This window comes from Dermacentor silvarum, chromosome 9 (genome assembly GCF_013339745.2).
Source record: "Dermacentor silvarum isolate Dsil-2018 chromosome 9, BIME_Dsil_1.4, whole genome shotgun sequence".
In the NCBI taxonomy this organism is placed as follows: Eukaryota; Metazoa; Arthropoda; class Arachnida; order Ixodida; family Ixodidae; genus Dermacentor; species Dermacentor silvarum.
In genome coordinates, this window is record NC_051162.1 from 48,456,741 (window position 1) to 48,481,727 (window position 24,987).

The 24,987-nt window shown below is 48.7% G+C and overlaps 1 protein-coding gene across 4 annotated transcripts in view; it reads right to left on the reverse strand.

The window, feature by feature from the left end:
• LOC125940207 (uncharacterized) overlaps positions 1-24,987 on the reverse strand; it is a 149,209-nt gene that overhangs the window by 98,876 nt on the left and 25,346 nt on the right. For 3 of the 4 annotated variants that reach the window (XM_049656030.1, XM_049656032.1, XM_049656029.1), the window contains 2 exons: positions 23,504-23,696; positions 8,390-8,432 (listed from right to left, as the gene is read on the reverse strand). In XM_049656030.1, the coding sequence (XP_049511987.1) occupies positions 8,390-8,432; positions 23,504-23,696 (236 nt within the window). The remainder of the gene's footprint in view (positions 1-8,389; positions 8,433-23,503; positions 23,697-24,987) is intronic. The other variant, XM_049656031.1, reaches the window with a different exon arrangement.

Genomic DNA, 24,987 nt, shown 5'->3' on the forward strand with positions numbered 1-24,987 from the left:
CGGCGCCTTGAAACAGTTCTTCAAGCAATCAAAACCTCCGGACTCACGTTAAAGCCCGAAAAGTGCCGCTTCGCATATGAGGAGCTCTTGTTTTTGGGCCACGTCATCAACAAGTCTGGAGTGCACCCCGACCCTCAGAAAACTGCGGCCATCTCCAACTTTCCTCCGCCCGCTCACAAGAAGGCAGTGCGTACATTTCTTGGACTGTGCGCCTATTACAGGCGCTTCGTCAAGAATTTTTCACGGATCTCTGAGCCACTGACGTATCTCACGAAGGCCGACGTCGAGTTCAAATGGGAGGCGCCGCAAGTCGAGGCATTTGAAGAACTGAAGCGACGCCTGCAATCGCCGCCAATACTTGCGCATTTCGACGAAAACGCCGATACCGAAGTCCACACCGACGCAAGCAGCGTAGGACTCGGCGCCGTGCTTGTGCAGAGGACTGAGGGACTAGAAAGGGTTGTAAGTTACGCTAGCCGGTCGCCATCGAAGGCGGAAGCAAATTATTCCACAACAGAAAAGGAGTGCCTCGCAATCATCTGAGCTACATCAATGTTTCGCCCCTACCTCTATGGCAGGCCCTTTAAAGTTGTGAGCGACCACCACGCCTTGTGTTGGCTAGCTAACTTGAAGGATCCTTCAGGTAGCCTCGCACGATGGATCCTGAGACTTCAAGCACTCGGCATAACCGTCGTTTACAAGTCCGGTCGAAAGCACTCTGACGCCGACTGCTTGTCTCGCGCCCCCGTCGAACCGCCGCCACAAGACGACCAGGATGACGACACTTTCTTGGGACCCATCAGTGCCGACGAATGCGCCGAACAACAGCGAGGCGACCCGGAACTAAGGAGCCTTGTAGACTACCTGGAAGGCAGTACCGTTATTGTGCCGAAGGTGTTCAGGCGAGGATTGGCGTCGTTTTTCTTGCAAAACAACCTTCTCCTAAAGAAGAACTTCTCGCGTCTCCGAGCCTACTACCTCCTCGTGGTACCCTCAGCATTGCGTCCAGAGGTTCTGCAAGCTCTCCATGACGATCCAACGGCTGGACATCTCGGTTTTTCCCGCACTCTCGCGAGGATACAAGAAAAATACTACTGGCCTCGCCTCTCTGCCGACGTCGCCCATTACGTAAGGACATGCCGAGACTGTCACCGACGCAAAACACCGCCGACAAGGCCAGCCGGACTTCTACAGCCAATCGAGCCACCTCGCCGACCGTTCCAGCTGATCGAGATGGACTTACTGGGGCCTTTTCCGACGTCTACGCCCGGGAATAAATGGATCCTCATCGCTACGGACTACCTCACCCGCTACGCCGAAACAAAAGCCTTGCCCAAAGGCAGTGCCGCCGAGGTAGCCCGATTCTTCGTTGAGAACATCCTCCTGCGTCACGGTGCCCCAGAAGTCCTCATCACCGACAGAGGTACGGCCTTCACGGCTGAACTAACTCAAGCCATCCTAAGCTACAGCCAGACAAGCCATTGCCGGACCACCGCCTACCACCCGCAGACGAATGGCCTCACCAAGCGCCTAAATAAGACCATCGCCGACATGTTGGCAATGTACGTCGACGTCGAACACAAGACGTGGGATGCCATCCTTCCGTACGTGACCTTCGCATGCAACACGGCCGTGCAAGAAACGACGCACATGGCGCCGTTCAACCTGGTCTACGGAAGGAACCCGGCAACGACGCTTGACGCCATGCTACCGGACGTCGCTGACGAAGAAAATCTCGACGTTGCCGCCTATTTGCAGCGTGCCGAAGAAGGTCGACAGCTCACCCGCCTGCGCATCAAGAACCAGCAGAGGACCGACAGCCGACACTACAATCTTCGACGACGCTACGTCGAGTACCAGCCCGGCGACCGTGTTTGGGTCTGCACTCCGATACGCCGACGAGGACTTAGCGAGAAACTGTTGAGTCGCTATTTCGGACCATATAAGATAATCCGACGTATTGGCGCACTGGACTATGAGGTCGTGCCAGACGGCATTTCGCAATCACAGCGGCACCGGGCACGACCTGAAGTCATCCATGTGGTGCGTCTTAAGCCTTTCTGCGCCCGCTGACGACGTTAGGTACTTTGTTACTTTGTTATTGTTTTTTTTTTTTTATTACGCGCGGTTTTGTTTTCGCTTTCGTGTTTGTAGCATCGGGACGATGCTTTTTTAAGGGGAGGGTATTGACACGTATACATGTTTATCTTTCAGCGGTGGCCGCTTTCCAACGGCTAACAAATGTTAAACGTTATCGCTCGGCGCAGGACGCGCTTGTATCGGAAGTTTCTAGAACGTTATCGATGCTTCTTTCCGTTGCCTGTTTTCACCGACGCCTATGTTATCTGGATTGTATGACCGACGCGAATTGTCTAAAACTGTCTGGAAGACACGCGGGCATCAGGAATTAATCTGGAACCTTCGATGACTCAGGTATTAAAGCCGACGCGCTTCGCCGCTGATCAGATTTCGACGACCGCCGACTGTGTTCGCCGCTTTCGTTGTGATTCGAGTGTAGCTTGCTGTTGTGGGCACTAAAACCCCTATATTTATAAAAGTAGCGCCATTCTTAGATCTTGCCGCCACCGCGCTCACCCCGGCGCTTCCTCCTCGCCCTTTCTTAGCCGCCTGCTGTCGCCCCTAAAACCCCTATATATAAAAAGTAGCGCCATCCGCTTCCCTCCTCCTCCGTTCCGCTGTCGCGCTCGGCGCGGCCAGCGAGATCGAGGGGCGATATCGACAGTGGCGCCGCGTACGTCGGGCCTGCCGTGGCAGACGACAGCTAACGCGCTACCAGAGGAAATCCGCGCAAAACTTAGATCGCGCCCTGTGGAGCAGTTATTGAGGTGCGATTTTGCTTCGTCAGTCAGTAACTCACCTTAATAATGCCGTTTTGGCAGTAGCAACGCGACGATGCGAGACGGTGCAAATACCAAGTGTGCAGCAAGCGTTTGCGCTCGCCGGATGGTAAACAAAAAAAGCATTTAGCCCGCGCCTTGTCGGTTGCGGCAACTTCAGGCGCAGCAGCATGCCATCACAACGAAGCTAACACGTTTGATCACTTTGTGCGTACAGCACTTTCGTCGCACAGGCCCGAGAATGGCGGTCGGAGCGTGCTGGAAAGAAAAAAATATAGAAAAGCGTGACTAAGCGCGACGCGAACTTCCACGTGACACGGATTGGCCAATGGGGGAGCGGAGGAGGCTGGGGCGACAGGAGGCGGCTAAGAGAGGGCGAGGAGGAAGCGCCGGGGTGAGCGCGGTGGCGGCAAGATCTAAGAATGGCGCTAGTTTTATAAATATAGGGGATTTAGTCGCCCCAGCCTCCTCCGCTCCCCCATTGGCCAATCCGTGTCACGTGGAAGTTCGCGTTGCGCTTTTGTATATTTTTTTTCTTTCCAGCGCACTCCGACTGCCATTCTCGGGCCTGTGCGACGAAAGTGCTGTACGCACAAACGGATCGAACGTGTTATGGACTAACCCAACCTAACGTATCTTAAGCTACCGAAATATTTCGATGGCAGTGCAGCCACTTCTAGTAACTTCGTTGTGATGGCATGCTGCTGCGCCTTAGGTTGCCGCAACCGACAAGACGAGGGCAAAAGGCTTTTTTGTTTACCATCCGGCGTTCGCAAACGCTTGCTGCACACTTGATATTTGCGCCGTCTCGCATCGTCGCGTTGTTACTTCCAAAACGGCATTATTAAGACCAGTTACTGACTGACGAAGCTAAATCGCGCCTCAAAAACGTCTCCGCAGGGCGCGATCGAAGTTTTCCTCGGATTTCCTCTGGTAGCGCGTTAGCTGTCGTCTGCCGCGGCAGGCCCGACGCAGGCGGCGCCACTGTCGATATCGCGCCTCGATCGCGCTGGTCGCGCCGAACGCGATAGTGGAACGGAGGAGGAGGGAAGTCGATGGCGCTACTTTTTATATATAGGGGCTTTACTGGGCACAGGTTCGCCCAATAAAGAATCAGTCTCGTCATACACAGTTTTACGACTGTTTACTTCAGCGTCACTACTACGTGACACTACAGTATACTGAGTTTGCACCTTCCTCATTGCTTATTCAACATCTTCATAAAACTGTTCTATTTCTTCATCATCATGACTGGAGGTTGGGGTGTATGCTTGTACTAGTTTCATTTTATACCTCCTATTCAGCTTTATTACGACGACTGCTACCCTCTCATTAATGCTGTAGAATTCATCAATGTTGCCCGCTATGCCCTTATTGACTAGAAATCCTGCCCCAAATTCTCTCTTACCTGGAAGACCTCCGTAGCAGAGGACGTGGCCTTTAATCAGCACTGTATAAGCCTCACCAGTGCTTCTAACCTCACTAAGGTAAATTATATCCCAGACAATGCCTGATAATTCCTCAAACAGCCCTGCTAAGCTAGCCTCGCTCGAGAGCGTTCGCATTTTGAATGTTGCCAGCTTCAATTTCTAGTGGCGGCCTGTCCGGACCCAGAGATTCTTAGCACCCTCTGCCGACGCGCTGGTCTGACCACCACCTTGATCAGGTGCTCCGAAGCCTCTGGGGCCTGAGGGCCATGGGTTAACTACAGCAGTGATATTTAACGGGCTCCAAATGCACGGGACACGGGCGAGTTCTTCATTTCGTCCCCATCAAAATTCGGCCGCCGCAGCCGGAATTCGATCCCGCGCCCTCGTGCTTAGCAGCGCATCCTCGTAGCCGCTAAGCTAGCACAGGGGGTAGATCGCAACTCTCGTCGCGACTCGTGGGGCGCTATAACGTAAAGCTATTCCAAACTGTTTTTATTCCTATCTCCTGACGTCCAATTTACGTAACCGCAGACGCAAGCATCGGGCGGTGACCGGCAGCGTTGTCTGAACAACCCAATCAAACACTCTCCTCGTTTATAGGAGGGTAACCTTTCTTCGCTTTCAAAAGCAATAACATTACCTACACTCAGAGGTTATTCTTATCTAATTGGCTGACAAGAGGCGAGGAGCACGCTCTAGTGGAGAAGGTTTCGATGGGACCGAGCCAGCACAGTGAAAATAGATAACCGATGTAGAGGGTGGTGCCGCCTTCTCCGATTGGTTCGCTTCGCCTTACTTAGCTTGTGATGGCTGGTCGAAAACAGCGGCGGCGTGCAAGGGAAGGTTAAGAATGCCGCTAAAACGGATCCTCATCAAGGAAGAGTTGGCAGAGCGATGTCGTATATATATATATATATATATATATATATATATATATATATATATATATATATACGTGCCGAAAGGGCTCGATAAGGTTTTACTGCCACGCAAAAAAAAAGGTTTATCATGCGCAAATAAAGACATGCTCACCGGCAGGTATGAGTAGCGAGGGCCTGTGCGATCGGCGGGCAGCCATCTTCTATTCCTTTCGGAACGGGGCAGTCTCTGGCTATTCAGAAAAATTTTCAGTTTTGTTCGGCATACTAATGCATTTTTTTCGCTTACACCTCACTTTGACGCGGTGAGATTTCGCGGTTTTGTGAGGTCGCGTGACAGACAGGCTCAGTGGGCGCATCCCCAAAACATTGCACCAATAGCAGAGGGCTAATGGTGAAAAGGCGTCGAATCAGGAATAATAATTTTTGTTCCTTGCGGTTTGATCATGCATAATCAGTGTGTACACGTTATATCAGATGGGGAGCTATCGCGGTTTTTATGACGTCGCGTGACAGACAGGCGAAGTTGGGAATGGCCCGAAAATGTTTTGACCAATCGTGGTGGGCTAATTGCAGAATTGGAATAGAAAAGTTTGGAATAACCTTACGTTATAGCGCCCGTGTTTACTAAAATGTAGCTAATCGGTATACGTGGATGTGAGCGTAGTTTAGACGGGAGTGTATCCGCATAACAAAATATTACTTCGCTAAAAGGGGCTCTCTGCTGATACAACACACACACAAGTATACAGAAGAATGAAAAAAAATTAAAACAAATTCGCAAGACATTTGGGCAGATTTAGTACAAAGTGGAGTTGAAGCACAAATAATACATATCACAAAAATTGGGCTTACTTGAGGGAAGTGAACGAATTATCAGGGCGCCTTGTAATTATTAAAATTGAGCATTTAAATTATACTCGGGGTAGAAGGTGTACAACAAATTAGAGCGCTATTTTCCGTCCGACGTCTGTAGAAGGGTTCAAAGTCTATGGCGCAGCATTTATCGCGCATGAAGCGCAATGTTTCTTTCGTTTACTTCTCATATTTTGTGTATTTGCACTTTCAGAAGCTCCAGATGTTCTATTCCACTGACCCACTCAGGTAAATGTGTACCTCATACTTCCTTCTACCTATGAGCAAACACTATTTGTGAGCTGTGGCTGCTTGCATCATATTGCAAAAGTTTCGAATATTTAAGGCATCCCCAAAGTAATATTCTCCCCCCTTGTCTGTTCTAACAACAGCAAAAGAATGGTAGGCGACCCTAATCATTGACTTAGGTGTCTCTTAGTGGCACCCGCCCCTCGCCGTTGGTGTTCTGTGCATTAGTGTGTGGTAATCAGTGCTTTCTAAATAATTCTTATTATTCCAAACACTTCAGTACCTCAACTTGTAACTAAGCTTATGCTCTAACATTATATCTATAATGAAACCCATGAATTTTGTACAATACCATTTTTTCAATTTTTTCTGATTTATGTTGAATTTCGTCTCAGATAATTAATTTCCATTATTCCTGACACTTCAGTAACTCAGCTTGTAACTAAACTTGTGCTCTCATATCCTATCTATAACGAAACCAATTATTATTGTATTGTACTGTTTTTTTCTATCTTTTTTTTAATTCATCCCCGGTCGTCTCAGGAGTTTAACCGGAAGTGTTGTGCTAGAAACAAGAGTGTCCTTCGATGCTAGTGCCACTAAAAATGTTATTGAACGGGTGCGCGTGACGATGTTTGCCGGCGAGTGTCATCACTATCGTGGCATTTGATTGCAAGTTGCGAACGCTCTGCAAGATGGTCCCCGCCCACTTTTGGTTAGGTAGACCACTCGAACATAGAACGGAATATTTCAAGGGAATCGAATTGCGGTTCAGACGGGACGAAGACGATAGGGACCTCGCTGTGTCTGTATTCTTTACTTCATCTTGTCTGAAGCGCTGTTCGATTACCTTCTAAAAAAACTCCTACTAGCTCTGTTCAGTACTCTTGCATAATTACACAATTACGTCGTTAAAGCGATGCTAGAAAACATTTATAATGACGTTCTAACAACGTTACCGTTCTTTTTATCCGAACACCGACTTTCTCGACTTCGTGACAAACACTACACATTATTTTTATGGTGGTGTTTATTTAGTCACATTATGCGGCCAGTGCGAGATTTATAGCTTTTGAAGGCGGCGAATTACCACGAAGGTGTCCACAGCAGAGCTTCTACAATACAGTGCAGAAAACAACTTGGGACATCGTTTCTACAGGCAAAAGATTTCTCTTCCTTTCCTCCTTTGGCACGAGTAAGTGCTTACTAAGGCCGCACGCCCTGCGTCTGATACCATGTAACAAACACGCTTTGGACACTTCTGAAATGGCTCAGTGTCTAGGAAATCAGCCTATCAGTAACTAGCGTCCATGTACGACTGCTAGATTGTGCAGCCAGCGCGAATGGCGAGTTTTTACAGCGTAAGCTGTTATGGGCTCATTCCAATAGCCGTTTCGGTTCGCGATGGTGTCCGCCGCCGCTGCCGCCGACGGCGTCCGGTGAACGTAACCGCTATCACTATAAATGCGAAAAAAGTACCCGGTTCCCGCCGGGGTCGAACCCGCGTCCGCTGCATGGGAGCCCGATACACTACCACTGAGACACGCAAGTGCTTGCTATCAGGCGCCGGAAAAAAAAAAACCTTTAAAGCAGGCGCAGACGATCCGAGCCTCCGCCAGTATAGTGGCGCCATCTAGTTAACGCGCCTGCAAACGCATCGAGCGCAGGCGCAGATGACGAGATGCCATTCAGACGAGGTGCGCAATAAAAAAAACGCGATCCCCAGCCACCGTCAGTATGGTAGCGCCATCTAGTTAAGATGCTTGCAAACGCAGCATGCTCGACATGTAAATTGCAGTTGTAAGGCTTGATCGGGCTCAGCAGACTGCTGTGCAGAGAGCATTACAAGCCGCAGCTCACCGTCGACGCCGGACGGACATGCATTCTTTAACAAGCGAAATTTTACGTCACGCATCTTTCGCTGTTCTCGCCTGGTCAGTACTTTAGTAATGTTACGACGTTTACTGTTGCGCAGGTTTAACACGGTTTTCTTTGACCTGATGAGTGTGTATACACCTAATGTAGCCGAGTTACTACAAGCTTAACGAAAGAAAATTTTGTGTATTCTATCTTAGTAAACAATATAACCTTAGTTGCGCGTAGTACGCAAAAGATTTACCTTTGTTAAATAGCTGTCTTTTCTGTTCTGCGCAGTAAATCCCCTAGAAAAAGAAACAGCGATATGCCATTATTACAGATCTGTTAAGATGGCTTTTAGAGGTAAAAATATGCAAAGGTGCCAGCTCCACGAGCCAACAAAAGAGTGAATATTAGTGATCTATAGTTCATAAAGTGATTGTCAGTTTCGCCCGAAAAGCGAATCAATTATAGCGATAACCAAGTTTTAGCGTGATGCTTCAACTGCTCAGGTAGTGTTCTAACTACGCATGGCTCTCCCGCGCGTCACTTCCGGCGGTATCCGCAACCGCGGCCGCCATTCCCTCGTATACCACCCGATCCAGCAGCGAAACGAAGCCTGAAAGACTTCGTTTGCCTGAAGTATTACTGGAGAGTGTGAAAAAATGCTCCAAAATGCACCAGAGCCTCTGACTTGTCCATAAATATAGAAAGGACCTGAAGAACCTTGACAATGACCGTGTCAGCGATCGTCACTGTGCGACAGCAACGGAAAACCTTATCGACCAAATTTGAAAAAAAAATACATTCATTATTAGCCAATATCGGCAACCGTGCAGTCGATTACACTGCACGCCCGGAGTCCTCGACAATACTATTTACCTACGCTGCTACCTCTTCCCCCTTCTCTTCTTGTCTGTTTTCGGAACTCTGTTTGTTGTGTATTCTAAACGTGTATCTGAAATGAAAAATAAAATGTTGCTTGGAATTAATTTTTTCAAAGTTTTGTTGGTTTGATGATTTTACTGCGAGGTTTTGTTACAACGTAGGATGACTGCAACACCTAAGCCTGTAATTATTGCACGTTTAGTGCACGAGCATGGTAGGTGACAAACTTAACTGAGCAGCTGCTACCACTCAAGCAGAAATCGACTGCGCCTCAACAGAGCCGTAGAATAAAAAGGAGATACTATAGCTGTCATTTTCGTTTCCTGGTATACACGAATTCATTCGCTGTTTGCTCACCTTACCGAGTACGATGACAGGTTCCGACTGTAGCCGCATCGCTAGAATATTCTTCGCCCAACCAGTTGACAAGTAACGGAGAGCGACCAATAATTTATGTCTTCATTTACTTCACTCTTATGCAACTGAACCACGAGAACAGAAGAATTATTATATCCACCTACGTTGGGGCTGGCAGCCACTCCGCTTCATCAGCGGCATCTGCGCCGACTCACCGACTCGGGTTCGCATCGCCACAGATTTCGGCCTTTCGTCTTGTAACTTGCCTGCGTAGCACTCACAAACCAATATAAATATGAAGGGAGAAACTAGAAACACTCGCCTTTCGACATCAGCATGCCTAAACTCTTGTGCACGCCAATCACGTATGCATTTTAGTCCACAGAGAATCAATACGCTATCCAAGCATGATACCCAGAAATGGTGACCACAGGGGCGGAACGGAGGACGTGAAGTCACGAGCAAACTATGTATGCGGGGGTGCAACATGTTGCAGGAACGGAGCACGCAAAGCAACTTTTTCTGGGCAGAAGTAACGGAGCACCCCGACGGCTAGCAGGCCTCTCACAACGCCGGCGTAAAGAGGAGCGGCGCCGGTGCCGTTGCGTGGGTCGCATTTAGTGATGTAACATTTCCGAAAATTTTGCAGTCATGAAAAAAAAAACGTGTGAAATTCAGGCTTTCTTCTACAAATTTGGGAAAACTAGAAAAATATCCGTTCCTTTCTTGCATACAAAAGTAAAAAATACCAGCGTACGAGGTGTACATGTTTCTGAAAGTTTTGGTAAGATTTGGACACTACAACGAATAACCAACTTTTTTGTTTACTCGGATTATCTTGGTAGCTTCCGCAATTCTCACCTACCGACCATGAAAGCACCGCACTTTTGTTCCATTAGTGGGGACAGGCTGATGCACTCTCTGCCCACTACAGAAATTTCGTTTTTAAGACGGCAGATGGAGTGCGTTTGCCATGCGGTCGCATACATGTTGCGGGTTCCCCATGGTAAAAACTAGGTCCGGCATGTGGGCGCCTTCAGACGTACGAAACGCTCGCAAAACAGCAGTCATAAGGATGTAGATTCTCTACTGCGATCCGCTTGAAATCCATGAACGATGGTAAAGTATTATTTTTTTACTGTTTTTCTTATTTTTCTATACAATGATGGCAGTAATTGAAAAAAAAAATGGAGACCAAACGCTTTTCTCTTCTTCGTGTCAAATCGTTTGCCGACAAGGTGTGACTCACGAATTAAATTTTGTCTTCCTGTTTCAGCGATGTTGATGACAGTTGAGTTTTCATAACTTGCTAGGTTGTGCCTTTGGTTCATTCAAAATCCAGTGTTCTTCTTTAACAGCAAACACGTCACCATGGAACCATGCAAGCGCTCTTAAAGTCCATGACGTCTTCATGAGTCAGCACGAGGAACTTCATGGCAGCACCGCCACCCTGGTTTTATTTTTGCGTCTTTCTCGCCTTACGAAGCTTCCCTCGCGTTATCTAAACATCTTCAGCTCTCTTCAAACGCAAAGTACATGTTCGAGAGCTTTTGATTGGGTCTCTAGTTATGCTAGATCTCTAGCTAGGCTTTCATACCAATCGAGCCAGTCATCCTCGTCTTCATAAACGTCATCGTGAAGGCTCGTGTGGAGTCGAAGGTTTTGTACTGTCGTCCGTGGTCAGCTTACCAATAGCATTTCTTGAACAGGGATGGTCATTGACAAGGTGGTCTTTGCTAGTCACAATTCGCGGCTGAGACCTTGCAGGCAGCGCGACTTATATGGTGTACAGGCGTCTCAAGTTGTTGCTTCCTATCTTCCGCTACGCACCGTCAGTTTGGCGTTAGCAGTGCCCCTTTAAGAACAGCCTTGCTAGCCAGCAAGCGAGCTCATCTATTCTCCCGTCGTGCTTGCCGTCTGCATCGAAACAAGGGAACATTACACAAAGTAAGGTCCGTAGTTCTATCGGCTGTATAAATTCCAGTAAACGTTCGATTACTAATTAAGGTAACAGGTATGGTGTCACGCGCACACTGGAAAACATGAACAGATCTCACTAGGTGGCCTCGAACACTCGCTACCACCGCGCTGGAGAGGTTGAAAGTGCCAGAAGCGGTAGCGAGTGCTTCGCATTGCCACCGCTAGTCATCTTTTCTCTTCCGACCGTTGCACCCGCCGCAGATTACCTCCAAAATATGGCGGGCGGACCGCGTACGTGCTCAGCCGCGCCAAGCGCAGCCGCGGCCGGGCTAGATAATGGGCGTCATTCTGCTTTCTACTGCTGACATGAGCGAACAAGCATGTAAACAAGAGTGTTCCTTCCCTGCATCTGTGTGCGCACCACAGCTTTGTGCATACAGTGGTCGGCAATTGTTCTGTCATCATAGGAATGATGGGAAGTGCATGGATTTTTCTGATCTTCCTGCTTGTGGATAAAGACGTTGCTTTGCTTTATTTATTTCGCCTTATCTGCCTTCATTGTCCTAAATTTCAGAGCAATCATAGTAGTCGTAAACTTTATTAGGATATTTATCTGTTGAAAACATGTACACAGGAAAGGGTATAGTATTAAGATAGAGAATGGGGAAAGGATTCGAAGAGCAATAGATGGCTCCCTTTGTACAGGGCTCCACTGGCCTTGGCTGCCCGCTGTACTTGATGGGGGGGGGGTCCTCTGCGCCTCTAGGTTCGAGCTGGCGTGCTGTACCTCCCACTGCTCACTAATGATTGTTGTTTGTTTGTGTTAGGCTGAATAGCTAACTCACCAATTCTTTCGGCGGTATTCTAATTCTTTCACATGTCCACGCAATGTGGCAAACGTTTGGTCTGCCTGCGCACCATGGTCATCTCGCCTGATATTGTGTGCGGTGTAGTGCGTGGAGTTTTAAGAAATGCAGATAAACATCGGTTTGGATTATTGTGAGGCTTGTGGCCTCTTCGCCGTTTAAGAATTGCGGGGAGGTGTGTTTTTGGCAGCTGAAACGCAGGTGTTCCAACATTTCGCGTGGCTGTTCTGGCATGGGCAAGGCGTGTGGGCTGGGCTGCTCCGCTCGGTTGCAAATATCGGGAGCTAGGGCGTTAGCCCCTTCGTTGCCTGGGAGGCGCAAGTGTGCTGAGCACCATACTGCTACGAAGCTAACACAATCCGAGAGATACATTGAGCCTGGAGCAGACGACAAAGAAGACGTGACTGTCTGGGGTGCGGGCTGTCCACCATCCTGGTTGATGCTGTGTACCTCAATGTAAATACACTGTAAATAGTCAGCCTCTTGTTGTTTTACGTAACATATTTGAGGTGGACGTGGTGGTTGTTCCCTGTACCCATCACGGAGCTCCGCAAAGGCCGTCTCATCACGGTTCCGACCATGTCAGTCGGTGAAAGCACATCGTCTTCACCACCTGCCCCTCCCGAGGCTTCCACCTACATATTCTGCCTTCTGCTCGTGATCATGGCGTGTTTTCCCGCTAGTATGGAGTTGACGTCGACAGAGCCCGGCTCAACATTTACAAACGGATCAGCCCCAGCTACAGGTGGGACCCGACTCTTATGCTCGCCAACATGCTTTTTTACCTCGATGACCCACCACGGGTGTGGTTCGAGACGCACGACGCTGACATTACAAGCTCGGACTCTTTCATAAAATTCACGGCCTTTTCGGTGACAGCGCTGGTCGGCAGCTTGCTGCGCGGAATGAACTTGCGACTCGTGCACCGACATCTACCGAGTAATACGTCGTTTACATTCAGGACATTGTCGCTCGTTGCCGCCGGGTTGACGAGCAGTGTCTGAGTCCTAGAAGGTTCCTCATGTGTTGAAAGGTATCGCCGACGATGCTTTTAACCTGGTCGTTCATACAAACGTTGATACCGTCGACACAATCATCAAAGAGTGCTGGCTGTTTGAACAAGCCAAGAGCCTCTGTATAACCGAGACACTCACCCGGCTGCCCAATACGGCTGCAACTTCATCGTGTGATGCCGTTCGCCAACCGCTCACCTATGACCATGGTACGCGCATTGTTCGTTGCGAGATTGAAGTTTCCTGTCGTGCACTTAATCAACCACCCGTGTCCACAATGCACCCCAGTGACCCATCGCAGCCATCAGTGTCCCTCATTCAGGCTACAGGCAGGAGTTCTCGGTCTTCCATCAGCGTGCCCACTGACTCGTACTGATGCTCGGCCTTATTCCAGAGGAACCTCTCAACGATTTCTTTACTGCCGTCGCCGTGGGACCTACACACCTCACCAAACTTTCCCTACCTCCATGCGCCCTACTCCTTCTAGACATTCCGCCACTGCTTCCCCTAGTTACTACTCGTCGTGGTCCCACGAGACACCACTGACGCCACTTCTCATGTTCGCCGCTACTCCCGCTCACCGCAGCCTCGCCGCTTTTCCTCGCTGACCTTCTCTGGACGCTCGCAGCCGAAAAACTAGATAGAGCAGCTTATGGAGGTGAAGCTACAATGCCATCGTCCCCTGCAAATCCTCTACTGACGTTCCCCACACACCATAGCCTCCTAGAAGTAAATGTCGACAATGTTCGTGTAACCGCCCTGGCGCACACTTATCTAATATGAGTGTCCCTTTACGCCGCCGCCTGCAGAAGATTATGACGCCGTCTACGACACGGGCAATCGTACGTGTTGCCCATGGTGGTGCTATTCAAGTAATAGGAATGTGGGCTGCCCGTGTCAGCATTGCCGGTCGTCTCACTGCTGTGCTTTTTGTCGTCCTTGCTTGCTGCCCACACGAACATATACTTCGCGCCGACTTTCTTTCGGCACACTCGGCCTTAATTGATTGTTCTCATGGGAGTTTCAGGACTTAACAAACAAGTCGGGTAGTGCCGGCACCCCCCGTCTCTTCCACCGCCAGCCTCCGCTCGCGCTGGAAGACCGCACTGCTCATCTCGAACCTGACAGCACAACTCTGGGCTGTCCAGCGAGCCGAGGAAGCCGCTTCGAGACAAGGTCTCGGAACCGCGCCCGCGGCGGGTGCCCAGACACAAGAAAAAGACGCCGGTCTCGAATCTCATTGATTTGAAAATAAGGTTTACGTTCTTCTTCTTCTGATACACTCTGCCTCGATCTTCCTCTTCTAAGATGCCTGTGAAACGCCCGGGGGCCTCTAAAGCCCCACCGCTTTTGTTCGCCTACCGCCTCGAGCCGTCACATACGTGTTTGTCATCGACCCTTCGCGTTCCTGACGGCGACTATATCATCACTCCGATTACTGATGTACAACTGACACGTAGTGTTAGTGTGCCACATACCATCGCCACAACAGCAGATAACTGTGTCTTCCTCGCGGTCATAAATTTTGGTCTGCCCCCAAGTGTTGCCCCACGTGATGTGGCTTGCCCAACTCACCTCTATAACAGTCCATGACGTCACAAGGTTGTCGCCATAACTGCTCCTGAAGCTGACGTATCACGGTCACCTGGTTCTGACGACACCATTTTTCGAAAAATGAATGGATCCGACTTTTCGCCTGACCAGGCCGGCGTTCTCTGTCGGGTTTTGACCACATACAGCTACATTTTCGACATCCGCGATCGACTCCTGGGCCAGACTAAGATTGTCACCCACCGAATCAACACTTTTTACATTTTACCTTCAAAAAGAAGGCGCCATTTCGTAACAACAGGTTCTGGCTCTCGACAAAGATATCACTTTGCCCATTCGCCGGCGGCCTTAGCGTGTGTCCGCATCAGAGCATGAAATGATTCATAAGAAGTGGCCAAAATGCTTGCGCAAGACATCATGAACCATCATCTAGTCCTTCGGCCTCCCCCGTCCTATTAGTGAAGAAGAAAGACGGCTCCTTGCGTTTCGTCATTGATTATCGGCACCACAACAAAATCACCAAGAAGGACGTGTGCCCTCTCCCAAGTATTGGCGACGCCCTCGACTGCCTCCATGGTGGCACCTTCTTTTTATCCCTGGACCTTCGATCCGGCTGCTGGCAAATTGCCGTAGACGACGTGGATCACGCGAAGACGGCCATCGACCACCACCCCTGGCGGCCTTTACCAATTCAAGGTGATAACTTTCGGTCTCTGCAACGCACCAGCAGACTTTAGGAGAATGATGGATACACTGCTTCAAGGATTTAAATGGTCGACGTGTTTATGTTACCTGGACGATGTTATAGTTTTCTCACTCACTTCGCACCACACCTTGAGCGGCTTTCGACCATTTTATCTATTTTCTAATGCACTGGCCTCCCGCTAAATTCCTCGAAGTGCCACTTCGCTCTTTGTCAAATTACTGTGCTGGGCCAGCTTGTTGACGCTTCCGGTATTCGACCAGACCCAGCGAAGGTACGCGCTGTCACAAACTTTCCAGTTCCACGCTGCATTCATGATGTTCGCAGTTTCGTGGGGCTGTGCTCGTATACTTTCGCCGTTTCGTGAAAAACATTGCGGCACTCGCACGTGCACTCACTGACCTTCTCAAGCAAGACGTCCCGTTCTGTTGGGGTCCTCTACAAGCTGACGCCTTCTCTCAGCTAATCGTCGCTGTAATGACTTCACCTATTCTTGCACATTTTGACCCAGCTGGTCCCCCAGAAGTGCGCACAGACGGTAGTGGTCACGGCATCGGTGCAGTTTTGCCCCAAAACCAACGAGGCGTTGATCGTATTATTGCGTACGCAAGTCGTCTCCTTTCGAAATCTGAACGCAACTACTCTATTAAAGAACGGGACTGCCTTGCCCTCGCCTAGTCGGTTTCGAAATTCCGTCCTTACTTGTATGGCCGACCTTTTCGTGTTGTCACTGATCATCACGCTCTATGTTGGCTTTCTTCACAGAAGGAACCTGCTGGACGACTTGGTCGTTGGGCGCGGCACCTTCAGGAGCACTCTTACTTTGTTACCTACAAATCTGGCCATCTTCATCTCGACGCGGACTGTTTGTCCCGCTATCCTGTTGACCAACCAGACGGACAAGTCATCAAGCCTAGCCCCTGCGTCATGTCTGTGTCTACGTTTCTCCACATAAGTGATGAACAACTCCGTGATGCTTGCGATCGCTCATTGACCGTCTCGAATCCGCACCTAAGGACGCGTCACTGCGCACGTTCGTCCTCGTGAATAGCACACTCTGCCGTCGTAAGGTCCCGTCAGATGACCCTGAGCTGCTTCTCATTGTGCCTACACCTCTGCGTGGAACGGTCCTGCATGAGCTTCACGGCGAACATTCTGCTGGTCATTTTGGCGTATCTCGCACGTACGACTGTATCCGGCGCCGCTTCTTTTGGCGCGGTCTCTGCCCGGCCTCTTCAACGTTACATGGCCTCCTGAGTTAAATGCCAACGTCGGAAACGATCTGCAGCACCCCCTGCTTGACTGCTTCGCTCTCCATCCCGACCTAACCATTCCTACGCGCTGGTTTAGACCTCGGTCCTTTTCCCGAGTCAAAATCCTGCAAAGTCGCCGTTGCTATAGATTATGCGACCAGGCATACAATCACTCGAGCGCTCCCACCAGCACTGCTACGGACGTTGCCGATTTCTTGCTCCACGATGTTACTCTACGCCATGTCCCCCCTCGCCACTTGCTCACAGATTGAGGCCGCGCATTTTTTTCCCGAGTAATCGACGATATTTTGCGCTCCTTTTCAACGCAGCACAAGTTGACCACTTCCTACCATGCCCAAACAAATGGCTTCACCAAGCGCCTAAATCGCACCCTCACGAATATGCTCGCAATGTATGTTTCATCTCACCACCGTGACTGGGACCTCGCGCTACCTTCAGTGACCTTGGCTTACAATTCATCGGGTCACGACACCGCCAGTTATTCACCCTTTCATATGCTCTTTGGCCGGGAACCGATGTTACCACTGGACATCCTACTTCCGGCTTCTACAGGGCCGCCTAGCGAATATGCACGCGATGCCATCGCTCGTGCCGACCACGCGCGTCAGATCGCCCACTCTATAGGCTATCGGCCTCGCAATCGACCCACAAGCGCCTTTATGACAGCCGGCATCACAACGTTGGCTTCTCACCCAGTGCCTTAGTTCTCCTGTGGTGTCCATTCCGCCGTGTTGGCTTGTCAGAGAAGTTGTTATCTCGGTGCACAGGTCCTTACCGTATCGTCCGCCAGGTAACGGACGTCACTTACGAGATTGCTCCCGTCGCTACGACTTTGCCGAGTTTACAAAGTCACGAAGCCGTCTTAAGCCAGAAGGACGAAGTATAGGCAAATCCGTGTATTACCCATCATTCCCATGCTGAATGAACCACCTCGCATGCAGTTCCCATACACACTAGAGCCAGACTTCCCTCTAGTAATTAATTTATGAAACTCTATGGTTTGAGTGGAACACACAGTAAATTGCAAGCCACGAAGTTCTCTCTGCTCCATAACTTCAGTGGAGGTATATGTGCTGTGCCTTCAATAGTGGAGTAAATGTTATGAAAGCTGTGAATGCATGAAAAGTAAGCTTATTAAAGGGACCCTGAAACGATTTTGACGATTTTGTACAATTGTACTGAGTCGTTAGAGTAGGTCCTTCTGTTCATTATATGACGCATCTAAGCGCTCCACGTAAAGCGTGTAATTTATTATAAGATTTTAAAAAGGAACATCGCTACCGATCGCAGCACGTCAATCGGCTGAGTTTTGTGACCAAGTGACGCGCATTGACCATAGCACGTCACTGGGCCAGCTATCTGATTGGCGGTCCAGGGCGCGTCATCGATAATTTTTCCAACATTATGGTAAACAAGTGTTGTTCCTAATAGTTTAGATGTTAATTAATTTGTTTCTATAAAAAGAAAGTAACGGAAAAACAATGCACAAGGACATGTATCACTGCACTAAAAGCACTTCCGACCCACAGCAAGTGTCGTCTGCTTGTATTAAAACGTGCTCCGTGTTGACGAGAGCTGCGCGGTCAGTGTTGGTCTTGTTCTTTCTTTTCGCGAACACCATGGTTCGCCTTTGCGTTGGGGGCTGCAAACGTAGCGATCGGCGACATGTCAAGCTGCGACACCGTGCCCCGCTGCAAGGCAGCAGACGAGCGGAGTGGCTAGAGCGCATCGGACTGTCAGTATCCAAAGGGCGCCAGCATCTACGCGTTTACGGCTGTCACTTCACGTCCAAGGATTGCCGCAATAGAGTTTAGGGTGTCCGGTATTCAGTTAAACGCAAGTGCAAGTGTACTGGCCCTTTTATCATGTTTTACGTGATGAACGGAGGCGCAAATGTGAACTGCTTGCACGGTGCAGCCACCTGGCGGCACAAAACTCAACCAAACACACAGGAAATTTAGCAGTAACCAAGTTTTTTCTGCTTTGCTGCTGGCTCAAATTTTCGGCATGAGCTTAATCTCGAACACGTTGTCCTTTTATATGTTTAAAAGCTTTTACACTTAGTTACAGCGTGGTTACAGGAATGTTAGCTCTCTATTTGGATGGTTAAGCTCCGCGCCACCGGATGGCTAGAGCGTGCATGCCAATCAGGCTGCTCACGTACGTCTACGAAGATCCTTCATCACAGCGGTATGGCGGGGCTTTAGATTACGTATCTGGATATTCGTCAAAACACCCAGCCCGCCTGTGGTTCCCGGAATACCGCACACGCTCGGCGCTGCGACAGAACGCTCGGAACGCACGCTGCTTGATCGCTCTCACTGGGGATCGACGGCCAGGCGGCTAGCAGAGAGGTTGGCGAGCCTTCGCGCGCTGGCTCCAAGACAACCGGAAGGAGATGACAACACGTCACAACATGATATAGAGCCAGCGAAGGCGGACCTTAGCCCCGATCACTCGGCGAACGAGTTGACGAGGAAATGCATGGCGAGGGAGGAGGGTAACTTGTAATCGTTCGTAGCTGTCTTAATATGAGACGCTTCACATAAATTATGACGTGAATGTTTTACTGTAGCTGTACCCTACTTGTAATCGTCCATAGCTCTGTTAATATAAAACGCTTCACTTAAATTTTGACGCAGATGTTTTACTGTAGCTGTACCCTACGCGTCTACAAAATTTCTCCGGACCGTTTTGGGACTCTTTAAATATAAACAAGAAACCTGCAGACAAGAGCATTATGACAAACCAGCTGGAATGGTGGCCCTGCCAAAAGCTTAGTTCCCATTTGTGCTGTCGCACGATTGTGATCCATATGAGCCCCACTGCAAAACAAAGCCCATATATATCACGATTTGTATTTTGCGAACACACTTCGTAGCAGCAGGAACACAGCTCGAACGTCGCAGCCACCATGGCACCACGACGCATCGTAGCTGGCAAAAGGGCTCCCACGCAGTATAGTACATGAGAGATGACAGCGATAAGAAGGTAATAAAAGTTATCGCTACTGATCGCATTACCACTTCTGCAAGTTGTAAACGACTGGCGTTCACCATTTCTCGGACACGAACGGCATACACAGAACATACAAGTCGCCTACTCTGGCTGCGCCGATCAGAAAGTTTCATTGCGATAGCAATTATATGGACACTCCACGCGCATTTCTGCCATCAGCGTCGGCGTCACTGTGATGTTCCGTATAAAGTCCAAGGGCGATCGCATTGTCAGCGCGCCGTATGCTGTATGTGCGCGTGAGAGCGTGCGACGGTGAGCCGAGGATGGCGGCTCAATGTCGCGTGCGCAAGGAAGGAAAGCGGCGAGGAAGCGCGCCGTCTTCCGTCGCGCACAAGGCACCGACGGGAGGGGAGGAAGGGGGGACATTCTACTCCGGTGGCCACGCGAGCACGATCTTGAAAGCGATCTGTGATTAGTACAGAGTACCGGGGGCTCACAGCTTCGTGTGCACTGTGTTCTAGCCGCTTAGTTCGCGTTTAAACGAGAGTCCATTCACTCGCTGCTGCTGCCGCTCTTCCTCACTCCAGCGTTTTGACCGCGAGTGTCCGCGCTCTTCGAGTGAGACGTGTTTATGTTTGCCCGTGTGAGCCTGACACCATGCTTCTTAATTTAGTTAGTAGGCGAGTGCTTATAAGTTGATACGGCCGGTGAAACTACTTTTCTTACTTCGTATAGCTGTCTACTAATTTGCTATCGCAAGCGATGCTTCGTTGGGGCGGAAATGCGTTTTTTTTTTCATTTCGCCACGCACTGAACATGTCTTGTGCTTAGAATGCACGTGTATGCGATGGACTTCTCTTTCGCAATGCACACGCGAAGCGCGGCACAAGAAATCGTGAAGCGAACGGCTTCAAATGTTTCTTCCGGCGCTCGCGTAAACACAACACAGTTCCTGCGCTCCGTCTGTTTCTGTCGGCGAGCGCACACACTGAGGAGGTCTACAAGGGTACATCGGCTGCTTCCTTAGATGGCTATCTGCGTGGGTGCTAGATAACCCAAGTAAAAATAACAAGAACGAGAAAAATAAAACATTTCTGAGGCGGCCGCAGCTTAGGCCACGCGTGGGCCCCGCGTCGCTTCGCTTCAAGCAAGCGCCATGTTTTCCCTGAAGACTCCACATTTCATCCGCCTCGTACCAGCCAATGAGAGACGAGGAGGCATGCGGATGGAAAAGTCGTGAGCATTTGTCAAGGCGTCCGTCCAGCCATCCGCAAGGCGGAGCGGAGCACCAGGCGGAGCGCGGAACTTATGGCGGATTCAGCGAGTTTGGACCATCAATCGGCTCTGCAGCGGAGAAAGGGCAGTGGTCCACCTTCTTAAGCTAGCTTCGGCCTTGTTTGCGCAAGCGCTAGCATTCTTGATATTTTCTTTTGGACGTATGTAGCCACCATCGAGGTGCACCGCCTCTACTGACGGCGGTCCGCATCGTGCCAGCTTTTCAGGTGCCTTGAGTACAAAGCTAAATTTTGCGATTTATTTATTTATTTATTTATTTATTTATTTATTTATTTATTTATTTATTTATTTTATTTATTCATTTTTATTTATCTATTTATTTCACTATTTATTTATTTAGTCACATTTTAACCTCTTTCACTTGTTTTAGGGGTTGGTTGCCCGTCGCTGGGATTCCACTGCTGACACACAAACAAAAAATAATTATAGGGCTTTACGTGCCAAAACAAAGGCGACGATTTAAAGGGCACTAGCTCTCAGGAAAACGATTAGCGCGACGGGTTTCTCAGTGAGCGCAAACTAGAGCTTTCGTGCGTCACTTAGATGATGTGATGGAGTGCTCGAGACGGACAGCCTTCCATTTATTCCCCCACCGTCTCTCCACGCGGCGGCTACGGGACAGGACTTTTGAGGCGGGAAAGGGGACCATCGCCGTTTTCCACTCTGGCACTCTCACTACTGAAGAGAGCACACATAAGATGAATCGGCTTATACAGATATGTTGTAGCCACCTATACTACCACTGTAGATGTGCTGGTTAATGGCCCGGTTCCCTGATTTACGCGATGAAGGAACAAACGTTACCTGAATATCCTCACTGCAATAGGTACGCGCCTTGAAGCGCATGATTCCTTAACAGAAACAAATAGCTTTCTTCAAGCATTAGGCTCTATCCATGCATGGACAATCATCCACGATATTATCTGCACACTTGTTTTACCAATTAGACATGCTGTTAAATAAAAGTGTGCCCAAAGAGTGTGCACCTCTGCACACACCTGTTTGCCTATGTAAAAGATGCGCAAAAATATTTATGGGGTTTCAAAATTTCTGTCATGTGCTCATGAGCGTAAACGCGCTCTGGGGTGTTTACGAATCTGGCCGTTTGCAGTAGAAAACCAAGAGGGCCCATAATGAACGGTTCGCCGAAGTGACATTGCAAACGAGCTATGGTTTTTAGGAGACAGATTCGCTTTATTTTATTGACGACAAATATAGCCACTATCCTTCCTTCTAGTCTTTTCTGTGCGCGTGGCTTTTATCTTCTTCACCCCATCCCCAGCTCTCACTGCTGTTCATATTCGGCTCTTTCATCGTCATCATGATCAGCCTATATTTATGTCCCCTGCCGGACGAAGCCCTCTCCCTGCGATCTCCAATTACCCGTGTCTTGCGCTAGCTGATTCCAACTTGCGCCAGCAAATTTCCTAACGTCACCCCACCCAGTTTTCTCCCATCCTCGACTGCGCTTCCCATCTCTTGGTATCCATTCCGTAACTCCAATGGTCCACCGGTTATCCATCCTACGCATTACATGGCCTGCCCAGCTCCATTTTTTCTCGTAATGTCCATTAAAATATCGACTATCCCCGTTTGTGTGTGTGTGTGTGTGTGCGTGCGCGTGCGCGTGTGCGTGTGTGTGTGTGTGTGTGTGTGTGTGTGTGTGGGTGGGTGTGTGCCAGCACATTTAGCAATTTCAGCTATAACCAAACCAACCACTTTATTCTACTAAGTCTTTAACTACAATTACGCCTTGCAATAAGGTGCCACTGACGTTTACGCTGCGCCCTCAGGCAACAGCACCAGGATTACGCACTTTGGTGTCATTTGCAGCGAAACACGCGCTGGCGATGCAAATATTACTTGTCGCTTTTATAGAGCTTGTCTGGTGCTGGATGGATTAATTGATAAGTGACCAATGGGAGCGATTTTCCCTTCAGCAGGAGTTCATATGTACCAGAAGTTACACTCTCCTATTTCTACGTGAATTATGGCTTAATTGTGTTGTATTCCGGTATTTAATAATAGTAAGCTTTGTGTAGCAGTTTTTTTCCTGTACATGGCCTGCAAAACGCACTGCATTGGATGTTTTACGGTAAAGCTTTCTTTTACTTTCGCCAGCATTTTTCACTGGGCCTGTCATAATATTCTTCCCTAGAGTCGCAGCATACGTCGCCTTCATCTACATTACATCGCTCGGTGGCGTCTCACACTGTCCATGCGCCTGACAATGAGTTGTCTTTTCGACACACTTTGTAAACGGCGTAGCGCATGAATACCAAAATTGCATATGATTAAAGTGTAGGCGAGTACGCAGCATTAAGATAAGCACTGCATGAAATTACACGTTGCATAGGATGCAAGTATGCAGAATTTTACGAGTAGCAATTGATTGTATAGCATTTAGTACACACTACTTTACCGTAGCTTCGCTGCACACATTTCCACATGTTCGTTGGATTTGCTTTCTTTTTTTTTTATAATGCTCGCGAGTATTTCAGCAAAGGTTCATCATACCTTAGGTGCACCTTGTCAGGTGAGAAGACTTACCTGCATTCTCTTTTACAAGTCTGACGATTTCCGAAGCAATTAGCACTACGAGGAGCAATCCACGGCTCAGCTTCAGTTTTGTATTTTTTGCATTTCTGGTTGTGGGGGTCGTAAAAGTACGCTGTTTCTATGCATCCAGCTTCACCGCAAGGCTTGTACTTATCATTGAAGCATTTGGCAGGAGCAGTATTTCCTATAAGACAAAAAATCAATACGATATAGCAAGCTTTAAGAAACTGAGCTTTTTGCACGAATAAGGCTGGGCACAAGACACGCAAGACAGACACAGCACCGTGTGTGTCCTGTGTGTCTTCTTGTGTCCAGTCTTTCTGACACAAAAAAAGTCAGATGAACATGCCATACCAACTAGCCCACATGGCTACTCTTGAAGAAAACCTCTTTCTCGTAAGTGAGGTACATTTGACAATTTTCAATTGTCCCCGATACTTCTCATTTCTTATGCGTCTTTAAATGTACATGGTTGCCGACGTACGTGGACGTCATATTGTATGGTTATAACAAACCTTAGAAGGCAATTCTGTAGTTAATTACTCCTCACTCTTTGTGTTCACCTATACCATCCAAGCCGGATGGTGGTGGCGCTGTTTTATTGTCTGAACCTTCCCGCAAATATTGTTAATTTCTTAGTCGTGTGACAGACGGCAGAAATGATGTGGTTCAAAATTAATTCTGAAGAAACACTAAGAAACTTGAATAAAAATAAATGCTTGGGTAAAGTTTACATTTATGTGTACCTTAAAATCGAGGACGCAGAATGAAGGAAGAGGTCACGAAAGTTGGCAACCAAGTACTGGGTAATTGAAAGTGTAAACATACAGAGAGGAGTCAAGAAAAAGAAAATGAGGGAAACGCAGAGAGTAAATTGGATGCAAATAATGGAAACAAACAAGATCACGGAGATTTACGATACCAGGAAAGAAATTGGAAGTGAAAATCTACGATAACACACAGGTCATGCAGTACCTTGCTATTGGAGGCCCGAGTTGCATGGCTACCTCAGCACAAAAACATACCGGAGAAGATATGCGTCGCCGGATGAGCCATGTGTGTGCTGCAATAAAAGTTCGGTAACGACTCAGCACGTCGTAATGAAGCGACATGATATTAACCCAGCAGGAACCGTAGGGGACATCGATCTTCCAAAAGCGCTGGGATTGAAAGCGGATGGTAACATTACCGGGTCAGCAGTCGAGATAAGCAAGAGACCTTTCGATTATACAGGAGAACAAACAGGGAAGAGGTGGAATCAGGGCCTTTCCAACTATATCACAATGTAGATATAGATGTTTAATTGACAGAGACTATAAATTGGAGACAGGCTACGCTATACCACAATAGATGTAATAAAATCTGATTAGCTCACGCTGCCTGTGTGACTATTTGTCTGTGCCCCGTTTGAAAGGCGATGGAAGTAGAAATGACTATCATAACCAATATGGCGTCTGACTCAGTTGCATACGATC